Here is an 11,439-nt window from a genome sequence, read left to right as displayed (position 1 = left end):
GGGGCAGGTGCTGCCTGGAGTACCACATCCCAAACACCGACTCTCAGAATGATGTCCGTGCACTCTCTCCCAGTTATGGAGATGCTCACAGCGTTCTGGAAGAATATGACATTCCTGCTGGAATGTATGAAGATGCTTTCACCCTGGTGCTGGTTGGAGGTTTTTGGGGCAAGGAAAATTTCTTCTCCAAAAATAAGTGCACCCCAGGAGCCTGGAAGAGTGAAGCCGGTCAGTGTGAATTATCACTTCACCAGGCAATGCAACTATAAATGTGGCTTCTGCTTCCACACTGCAAAGACGTCTTTTGTGCTACCCATAGAGGAAGCCAAGACAGGACTGGCCATGCTAAAAGATGCAGGTGAGTCGGGGGGTGGTATAGGTGCCTCATGTGTAGGTACAGTGTAGGATGCAAATTGGGAGGTATATATATATATATATATATATATATATATATAAATTTATTTATTTTTGTTTTGTTTCTTTACTTCTAGGATAATATACTGGGACACATAGTCATCTCTTGTAGCACCAGTGCAAATTGTTCAAATACGCTACTTAGGGCTCATCTTTGGCTGGGGCACTGTTGTGGAGTCATAACTAGCTGGGGCACTGTTATGGGCTTGTCTTTGGTTAATGTGCTACTATGGGGTCATCTTTGGCTGGGGAAATGTTGTGGGTTCATCTTTGGCTGGGACATTGTTATGGGGTCATCTTTGGCTGGGGCACTGTTATGGGGTCATCTTTGGCTGGGGCGTTGTTATGGGGTCATATCTAGATGGGGCACTGTTATGGGCTTGTCTTTGGCTAATGCACTATTATTATCAGTTTTGTCTTTAACTACAATGTTATGGAGACAATTGACATATTATGTAGCCATCTTTGGTGGACACAATGTTATTGGGATCTTTGATGCAATGTTATAGAAGCATTTGCGGTTGGCACTCTGCTATAGGGCAACAAATAGGAGACCCAATGTAGGTTAGTTGTAGGAACATCAGTGACTTATTCTCAGGAGCCCCCTGGCTGATGCGCATGCACTGTTATGAGGGCACTATTGGCCGATGTGCTGTTATTAGGGAATCTTTGGCACAATTTGAATGCCATCCTGTCATGGGCCGATCTATTGCTGATGCCCTGTTAGGTGGTACCTTTTGGCTGTTTTGTGGTCTCCTTTGGCTTACGCCCTGTCATGTAATCATATGTGACTAACACCCTGTCATGTTATCATCATTGGTTGACTCCTTGTCATCTTTGGCTAACACCATACGTGGGTGACACCCATCCATCCTTGGCTAACGCCCTGTTATCTTTGCACGGTTATAAAAACATCTGTGGTAGTGTCACCCAGAGCGAGTACATTACAGTACCCATCTTCATCTAAGGATTTGTTGCATGGCAGCTTCTGTATTGGCACCTAAATCACCGTTCATTCTTTGTTGTAGGAATGGAGAAAATAAACTTTTCTGGAGGGGAACCATTTCTGCAGGACAGGGGAAACTTTGTAGGAAAACTGGTCGCGTACTGCAAAAAAGACCTGAAGTTGCCCAGTGTCAGCATTGTGAGCAATGGCAGCCTGATCACCGAGAGATGGTTTAAAAGCTATGGTAAGTGATCGGCACTGGGAGGTTTAGGCCTTACCGGTGGGAATGTCATATGGGTTGGCATTCAAAAGTAAAGGATTAAACAATGGGATTTTTCCAGGAGAACATCTGGACATCCTCGCCGTGTCCTGCGACAGTTTTCATGAAGACGTCAACAAACTCATTGGTCGTGGGCAAGGAAAGAAAAATCACGTGGAAAAACTGATGAAGATCAGACAGTGGTGCAGTGACTACAACGTGGCCTTCAAAATAAATTCGGTCATCAATAGTTACAATATGGACGAAGACATGAGAGAGGAAATCACCATGATCAGCCCAATACGCTGGAAGGTAGGATGGTGATCATTGAAGAGAATCTGTCAGCACCCGAGCCCTAGCTGAGGTGCTGTAGCTGGTAGTTAGTGTTGAGGTTATCTGTCAAAATGTTCGTGTTCGGCAACTGAAACGCTCGGCATTTGATTTCCCGTGGCAGCAGAAACTGCATGCCGCCCTAGGGCTGCCAGGAAAACATGGACATTACTATAGGTTGTATCCACGTTTTGCTGGCAGCCCTAGGGCGGCATGCAGTTTCTGCAACCATGGGGAATCAAATGTCGAGCGTTTCAGTTGCCGAACGCGAACACTTTGACAGATCAGCTCAACACTACTGTCAGTCCCCTTGTGAGCATGGTGCCTTTTGGTAGTTCGTCCATGTAGTGGATAAGGTAATCTCAGGTCCCCTACTGTCACACAGCGTCCACCATCGGAGATGATCACCCTGCTGATACTGCAGTACCGTCCGGGTGAACATCACTTCATGTTAATTAGAATGCGGCACATTCGGGTGGGCCCATGCTCCAATTAACCATAGCGGACAATGTAAAGTACGGCCGGGAGCAGTACTTTACTTTGTGTGCACAGCATGTGAGTTTTTTGTGCGGCTGCAAAGAACAACCGTAGTGAGTAGTGTGTTCAGTGTGTAATGTCATTTCAGTGTTGCAATCTGCAACGGCCGTTATTTCAGTGTTGCAATCTGCAACGGCCGTTATTTATTAAAAATCCACATACTGTAAACACGACCTCAAAATGTAAATCAACAGTAGATGTGATATAAAGCATGTTTTTGCCATTTACATTCCTTTTTTTTTTTTAGTTCTCATGCTTTATAACAAAGCTCTACTTACCTGTGTCCAGGTCCAGTCTCCTGAAGACAGATTTTTAGTCTTGTCCTTGTTGAAAGAAAGAGACTAAACACATAAAGCTCTGGCCAGTACAGAGCGTCACGGCTCAATGTATCCATCAATCACATGACTGCCTTCTCTGTGAGCGCTCAGATGACAGGGACATCCTGTGTTTAGTCTCTTTTTTTCCCAACAAGCACAGGACTAAGAAACTGCCGTCAGGAGACTGGACCTGGATACAGGTAAGTACAGCTTTGATTTACAGCACGATAACTAAACAAAATAATGGATGTAAATTGTAAACTTGCTTTATATCACATTTACTGTTGCTTTAGATTTTGAAGGTTATAGAGACAGGGTCACTTTAAGCATATCCATTGACCAGTACCATATTGATATTGTCATTATTCCTTAGGTGTTCCAGTGTCTTATTATTGATGGGGAGAATTCTGGAGAAGAAGCATTGAGACAAGCTGAAAAGTTTGTCATCACCGATGATCAGTTCAAAGGTTTCCTGGATCGGCATAAGGACATTAAATGTTTGGTTCCAGAATCCAACCAACAGGTATTTATTCTGCCAATCAACAAAAATTCAATGTCAATTCAAAAATTCAATGTTAAGGTGCCCATATGTCTTAAGGCTATGTTCACAGAACTTATATTTTCATAAACCACAGCCGTTGTACAACGGCCGTGATTATAACGAAAATATACGTTACCTTGCACCTTGCTGCCTATGGGATCCCGGCTGGAGGGAATATACATCTCTCGCGGCGCCGCAAACAACTGACATGTCAGTTTTCTGCGGCCGCTATTCATTGCATAAAACCCTATCAGTGTACACTATGGAGCGAGCGGTGAGCTGTGTGGAGTTCTGATGCGGGCGCGCATGGATGTGCCTGCATCAGAACTCTGCGGCTGCAAAGATCATCTGGCCAGCACCGCAATGCCGGCCGGGATGATCTATTCAGAGACCGGCCGTTCCGAGACCCGGTCGGGTCACGGAACGGCCGGTCTCTTACATAGTCTGCACATAGCCTCATAGCTGTATGCCAAACACTTGTTCAGCTGACAGCCATTCTGTCCAAAACTGCCCACTTACGGATGATGTCCGGGGAGAGAAGGATCAGGCATCTTGTATTTCTATGCCTGATCCTTCTCAGTTGGGAGGCCCTATACACATAAGGCTGCATCCAGACCATGTTCCTGAGTCCTACACAAAAAGTGCACAATGAATATAGTCAATCAGACTACATTCAGCATATTAAAGTCTATGGGCCACACATTGGGCTGTACATTGCCATCTCTTTTTGACACTCCGCAGATGGACGGCCCCACATAGGCCTGGTCTGAATGCCACCTAAGAAATCCACCAGAATCAATAAGTTCCGTTTACTTTTTCCTAATAATCTTTAGTTGTTTGGGACATCTTGTTGTCGTGTAGATACTATTGTGTAGTTTTGTTTTTTACATGTCAGCTGACGTCCTGTACAGTATATACTCCATGGATTGACTGACATGTCTCTGTCTATCCTTTCCCTTCCAGATGCGGGATTCGTATCTTATTTTGGATGAATATGTAAGTTATTACCATTGTAATGTATAGTATACTGTTTAATGTAAAACAAATACTGAGTGGCACTATAGAACACTTGATGAATATTCACGAGGAGGCAGGCGTGTGGATCGGTGCACCGAGGGGTAAAGTACCGCCCCCATGGCACTGAACACTCTTATTGGTATTAATCTAAAGTAATGTAAATAATAAATGTACATTAGCAGCCAGTTTTATCTGCCCTATAAGAACATATGAGCATATTAGATTATTCTAACCTGATGTTAGTTTCCCTTTAAGGGTCAATTTACATTACCATTGGCTGATACATTTTGTTTATTGATTTTTATTATTTTCTAAAAATGAATAGAAAAGACTAGTGATTCTAATCTCATTGCCAACACCTTGATCAGGCTATGTTCACACTATGGGAGGCATTTATTAAGTCCGGCATTTTTTACGCCGGACTTAAAAATGCCCCCGCAGCTTCGGCGGTACGGGGATTTATGTAGAGGCGGACTGCCTGTACATAAATCCTGTGCGCGCCGATGCGCTCCGCCGAAAACCTACGCCAGCTGAGGACTGGAGTAGGTTTTCGGCGTACATTTGGGCGGAACGGTTGATAAATCGCGCGGACTCTGCGTCCGCGCCCTCCGTTCCGCCCACTTCCCGCCTACTTTCCGCCCCCCCTCCGCCCCCTGGCGTACTCGGCGGAAAGTGCCGATTTGCGATTATTTTATTCGCAAATCGGCCATTTGCGTATAAAATAATACGCAAATCGGCACTTTCCGCCAAAAATCATCCGTCCGCCGGATGATACATGTGGCCCTATGTATATTTCAGTCAGTATTGTGGTCCTCATATTGCAACCAAAACCAGGAGTGGATTAAAAACACAGAAAGGATCTGTTCACACAATGGTGAAATTAAGTGGATGGCCGCCATATAACAGTAAATAACGGCCATTATTTCAATATAACAGCCGTTGTTCTAAAATAACAGCAAATATTTGCCATTATATGGCGGCCATCCACTCAATTTCAACATTGTGTGAACATAGCCTTTCTGTGTTTTTAATCCACTCCTGGTTTTGGTTGCAATACTGACTGAAATATACTGACTGAAATATACGTAGTGTGAACCCAGCAAAGGGGTATTCCACTCAAACATAACTTTTCATATGTTGCTGCCCATGGTGAGACTAACAATTCCTTCCATACTTGCTCTTATCTATTCAGTCTCCTCCCCCCAGTTCTGAGCTGCTGCTTTCTGCTGAAGACACACAAATCTGTGTGTGTGTGTCTCTCTCCTCCTCCCCCCTCCCTTCTGAGACAGCTGATATAAACAAGTCCCTGGCAGGCTTTATCTGCAACTTTGTATCTTCTTTGTAATGCTGGGAGGGTTAATCTAAGGTCAAGTTTCTGATGAACTCTGCATAACAGAGCTGCTACAAAGTTGCAGATAGGGACTTTACGTCAGTCGTCTCAGGAGGAGGGCGAGGCAGAGAGAACAGCTCACACAGATTTTTGTGTCTTCAGCAGAAAGCGGCAGCTGAGAACTAGGGGAAGGAGAATGAATAGATAATAACAAATATGGAAGGAATTGTTAGTCTCACCATGGGCAGCAACATATGGAAAGTTATGCTTGAGCAGAATACCCCTTTAACCTACAGGTGTCAAACTCATGGTCCTCCAGATTCTGCACAACTACATTTTTCTGCCTGTAGGTTTCTAGGGGATCTAGTTCTTCTACACCAGGGATGGGGAACCTTTGGCCCTCCAGCTGTTGCATAACTGCAATTCCCATCATGCCTGGACAGCTAAAGCTAACACTTTGGCTGTCCAGGCATGATGGGAATTGTAGTTTTGCAACAGCTGGAAGGGTCGCGAGTTTGACGCCGCTGCCCTTACTCATTCATCCCTTCACTTGAATATCTTCATCCTATTTATTATACTTTTATCCTAGATGCGCTTCCTTGACTGCAGAAATGGACGCAAAGACCCATCCAGGTCCATCTTGGACGTCGGGGTGGAAAACGCTATAATGTTTAGCGGCTTCGACGAGAAGATGTTTTTCAAAAGGGGAGGAAAATATGTGTGGAGCAAAGCCGATCTGAGACTGGACTGGTGAGGACGACAATGGCAGCCGGACACCAAGGAGTGGCGGGAGTGTACTGTTACTACACTAAGTACTGACTGATCAAATACATCAATATACATCATAGTACACACAATACTATGGCCATACATCTCATAGGATAACATGAGTACCCTGGGGTATACAGAATACAGGACCTAGAAGACCTCTCTTCAATCCTTATAGGAAGGAGCTCATTTCCCATTAGTTTGCTGAATGGAGCAGGAAGGCCAAGAAGATCAAGTGAACCTCAAGCATGTCGGACATTATGCTCATTGTGGCTTTTAATAAGTAATAATGTAATTTATGTTATTTCTTTGTATAGAATAGTACTGTATTCTTCATCTCAGATTAGGACCCCCCTCATTCTGCACTTTTTCCATGGAGGATCCCTAAAACCTCTATTGTTTCTTATATCAGATTTCATCTTTTCCTTATGGTTACCGGCAGCCATTCACATTTGCAGAAGGATAATATTCCAGATAAGGGGGAGGGGGGAGTTTCCAATTTTTTTTGTGTGTTTTATAGATACCAAATGCAACACCTATCATTCTCATGTTTTTAATATATTTGCACTAACTTTTTGTTGTTCTCACTTTTCACCTTGAGCAGCAAAGTACAGTAAATCAGTCGGCATAAGGAAACCATCAATAAGCAGGCTAGAGAGTGCTGACAGATCTTTCTGTGTCGTTTTAGAGCAGTCTTCCCCAACCTGTGGCTTTACCGTTGTTGCTAAAGCTGCCAACATAATGGGAGTTGTAGTCCTGTAACAGCTGAGGTGCCCCAGGTTGGGAAACCCTGTATTAGTGAATATGAGCACAAGGAAGAACCACTAATAAGCAGCAGTTCCTGCTCTATTGGAGGTGTTACATTTATGTGAATGGCTGCAGGTACTACTGCACTTCTCTTATAGTGGCCACAGCATAGGAAACATCTAGTCGGCCATAATAGTGCTTGCTTAGGGGGCCCCATCTTCAAATAGGAACCAATCAGGGTCACAGCCCATTCCCAATAGGATGATTTTGTCTTTATATAGAAAATATTGGCTTGCTGATGGTTTCCAAGTGACCACAGGCTATATCATGCAATACTACTAAGAGTATTACAATACATGCTGCCAGTAGGAAATGTCTGGTATTTGTCATGTTATGTATGTGTAGAGAAGAACAAATAAGCCTAAAGGTATTTTGACATAAAGCTTTTGATTTATCGTATTTTTTTTAAATAACTGTAAATTATATTTGTTTTATAGGATTATTTATATGGTCAGGCACTTTACCATAATGGAGTCGTATATATTTTTGTAAATGTTGTATTGTATTTTACTGGTATGGAGAATAAAGTCTTGATATTATTATTATTATTATTATTATTATTATTATTATTATTATTATTATTAGGCTTTGCTCAGCTGCAGAGGTTTGTTAGGTTTTATTATTATTACAATTATTATTATTATTAGGTTTTTAGGTCCAGTGGAAAAAAATATTCCACAATTTCCTCTTGCTTGGATTTTATTTTTTATTATTCCTTTGGCCACTAGGTGGTGCAATGATACATAATAAAGTGCAAAGACTGGCAGAGGCGCCTGGATTACTTTTGTATGCTTACATATGACTATGTAAACTAAACTAGCAGAGTCTGTCTACACTATTTAGGATACATTATAGCCTAGACAAATGATATACAAAGCTTCTCACCTCTCTCCTCCCTAAGTACCATAATAATGTTATACTGTTATAGACTTTGAACCTGTCCAAAACTACTTCAATCTCACACACACACACATCTGAACTAATATTTATATAAATACATCAACACTGGTTACCTATATTACCGGACATGTAAAGGATGGGACCCCTTTAAATTAAGGATGACAGGCATACACTGTTGCTGTGGTGGCCCGGGGTGCTAGTTGTTACTTGCAAAGGAAGGTGTTTTACTATACCGCTGTGGCACTTGTCACAGGGGATGGAGTGGTATATGTTCTCCCTGGATCCCAACGCACACCCCTTATAAGTTTGTCCCCGTGTCCCTGCGGTATATAAGAGTCCCAGCTAAATTTAAACAGGTTGAAATTTTCTTAAAGGTGCAGTACAACAAAGATACAGAGTCCTTGTACACAAGGTGCAAAATACAGAAGCTTGAGAGTTGGCTGGCAATGTCCCTTTAAACTGCTTTTAGTGGGTACACTGAGCTTAGATAGAATCTGGAGTTTAGCAAAGTGTCTTAGAGGTGGTTACTTGATGCATTTAAGAGTTGACTTAAGACTAGGTTGTAGACTTTTGACTTTAGGTGGACTACCTTAAGAGTGACTTACCCATTAAGTAGTGTGCTCAACTGAAAGGGACCCTAACATCCAGATACCTGTACTTAGGGCTATGACTGATGCTAGTTAAGGGCACCGAGTCACGAGGTCCAGGAATACAGGCCCCTCTTACGGGTGAGCTAGCCATTGGGTTTCCTTGTTAGGTCCTAGGAAATTGCAGCAGAGTCGGCTCTAGTTGCTCTTTCCAAACTGCTGAATTGAGTAAAGTTCCTAGAGAATGTTGCAGGACTTTTGAAGAGAGAGTTTAGGAGAGCCCCTCAGCTTGGATAGGTCTTGGTCCCCGTCAACAGATGCTTCACCCAAAGTTTACTAGCCCAGCGTGGCTAGTCTACAGGAACAGCATACACTTGTGGCATCCAACAGGTGGGTCCTGGCCAGCAGGCCAGGCCCTGGAAAGTCTCTCAGAAGAGAACAATTTGTTTGCGCTGACTAGCAGTGACTAGACTAAAAGACCCCTCACATGGTCCACTCCACCGGTACTTATAGGCTTCAGGGAGGTATACTATTGGTGGAGACAGCATGGGGAGACAGAGTCACAGACCTCTGATAGGCTTCTGAGAAGAGGAGGGACTTTTGTGAGATAAATTTGACAGGGATAGGCCAGCAAGCCTACTCTCAGCTGGTGGAGGACAGGAGAAAACACCCTAGGCAGCTACACCATTTAACCATTAAAACTTTATTGTTCAGCTGTGCTTTGCAGTAGAGGGAAATACAGAGAGACATCTAGTGGTCAAAATGCATAAGACGCTTTACCATCCACAGAATAGTAAGTATATGTTAACCTTCTGCACAAAACCAGCAGTGACACATGGGTTCTAGGACACTGCAGCTGTACTGAGAGCCCCCTTTCTGATTATAGGTGAGGGTCCCTGCAGTGGGACCTCCAGGCTCCAGGCATCAACAGATGGCAAGTGTTGTTACGATGATGTTGTGAACTACTGACGTACGGAGGAGGGAGCCTGAAGTTTATAGCAAATATTATGCAGGTTTGTTCATAGTAAACGTACATGTTAATAAGGGGTCAGTGATATTCATGTTTATTCCAAGTCTTCCTATTTCTATAGCCAGCCTTATATCTGAAGGTCTATTATAAGGAGCTCCTGTGGCCATGAGCAGCTCCTCTGTGTACAGTCTACGGCTAAATACAACCGTGCTGCTGAACGTTTAGTTCTGCAAACATTAGGGCCGGGTTCACACATGGTATTTTGTTCAAGTGTTTAATCAATATTTTTAGCCCAAACCAGAAGAGAATCCAAAACACAGAAAAAGGTACAAATCTTTCCATTATAGCTTTTCTCTAGGTCGGTTCCGCTTCTGGATTTTGGCTACAAATCCTGACTAAAGTGAGTTGGGAATTGGGGACTAAACACAATGAAATTACTACTGCATAACAGGTATGGAGACTGGTTATAACTCTGAATAGTGGTTATAAGGAGAGAGAAGGAGCAGTATTCATCACCTTATGTAAATGGTGTAGGTGCTACCTGTCATGGCCGTGTCAGCGTTCCATGCTTCAGGCCGCTGCCGCTCCACTTCTCCCACTTCTCCGCTGACAGGGGACGTTGGAGCACCTTACCATCAGCAGCCAGCAGAATAGGTTATGGAAATAGGCTATTTTCATAACCAACCAGGTTTAAAAACCAAACAGCAGCAGCCTAGTAGTACCAGGGTGGGAAGGACCATTTATTTTAGCCCTTCCCACCCTAATAATACTAGCCTGCTGCCCCCAAGTCCAGGACGCTCCAGGACTACTGGTACCCGGCTCTTCCCAGTACCCCTGGTGGCAGTGGCTACTAGGGTAATATTGGGGGGGTTAGTGCCAGCCATTTTATACCAGCTAACACTAGGCCCTGATATAGTAATGGATTCCGTCTATCAGACAGATTCCACTACTAAGTCTAAAAGTAAACAGAAATAAAACAGAACACAATAGAGAAAAAATTGAAAAAATAACACCCCCACACCCCTCGTTGACAGTTTTTTTTTTTTTTTCAGTATTTCAGTATTTTTTTCAGTGTAGTCCAATGAAGCTCACATAATCCTCAGGATACCGATATCTGACAATAAAAAGGGAAAAACACACACAAAAAAAGGCCAGGAGCAGAACACCTATGATTGTGACAGGTGTTCTGCAGCTTACAGTAGGCAGCATCTTGGCAGATGCTGCTTACTGTATGGCACACAAGGGGTTAAGTATGGATTCATGACCTCCACACTTAACTCTCTGTGTTCCAGACTGAACAATGTGGCCCCCAGGGTTAAGTGAGGATGCATGCCATCCTTAATTAATCCCATAGAGGCCACATTGATGTCACAATTTACCTATAGTAGCAAGAAAGGGGGTTAATTGCCCCCTCCCCTTCCTTGCTGGGATGGATACAGTGCTTGGGAGAAAAGGGGGCCCTATTGATACTCACTACCAATGTCTTCTATCTTCAGCAGAGCCTGGCACACTGAGGAAAGTGTGCCAGGCTCTGCCCCTTGAAAGATGGTGCCGCAGCATCAGTGTCTGCAGACATGACGCTGCTGCAGCCACTGATAGGCTGAGATGACGATGCTCCAGCATCAGGTCAGCCAATCAGCGGCTGAAGCAGTTTCCCTGCTCAGCTGCTCATTACTAGAAGAAGACGACAAGAAGACCAGAGAGTAATTTAACCAT

At 43.6% G+C, this 11,439-nt stretch overlaps 1 protein-coding gene across 1 annotated transcript; it reads left to right on the top strand.

Moving 5' to 3' along the window:
* LOC138779823 (S-adenosylmethionine-dependent nucleotide dehydratase RSAD2-like) lies at window positions 1–7,811 on the top strand. The gene is made up of 6 exons (XM_069956639.1): window positions 1–358; window positions 1,443–1,604; window positions 1,702–1,931; window positions 3,177–3,326; window positions 4,308–4,340; window positions 6,281–7,811. Exons 1-6 carry the CDS (start codon window positions 49–51, stop codon window positions 6,443–6,445), a joined length of 1,050 nt encoding a protein of 349 aa, XP_069812740.1. The 5' UTR covers window positions 1–48; the 3' UTR covers window positions 6,446–7,811.
* The last annotated feature ends 3,628 nt before the right edge of the window (window positions 7,812–11,439 follow it).

This window comes from Dendropsophus ebraccatus, unplaced genomic scaffold (assembly GCF_027789765.1).
Source record: "Dendropsophus ebraccatus isolate aDenEbr1 unplaced genomic scaffold, aDenEbr1.pat pat_scaffold_774_ctg1, whole genome shotgun sequence".
Classification (NCBI taxonomy): Eukaryota; Metazoa; Chordata; class Amphibia; order Anura; family Hylidae; genus Dendropsophus; species Dendropsophus ebraccatus.
The sequence above is the reverse complement of the archived record's forward strand: the minus strand, read 5'-3'. Positions and strand labels throughout refer to the sequence as shown.

Coding starts and splice junctions, on each gene's coding strand:
- LOC138779823 (XM_069956639.1), top strand. CDS start 49: ATGATGTCCGTGCACTCTCTCCCAGTTATGGAGATGCTCACAGCGTTC. Junction 3,327..4,307: donor TTCCAGAATCCAACCAACAG/GTATTTATTCTG, acceptor TTTCCCTTCCAG/ATGCGGGATTCGTATCTTAT. Junction 4,341..6,280: donor ATCTTATTTTGGATGAATAT/GTAAGTTATTAC, acceptor CTTTTATCCTAG/ATGCGCTTCCTTGACTGCAG.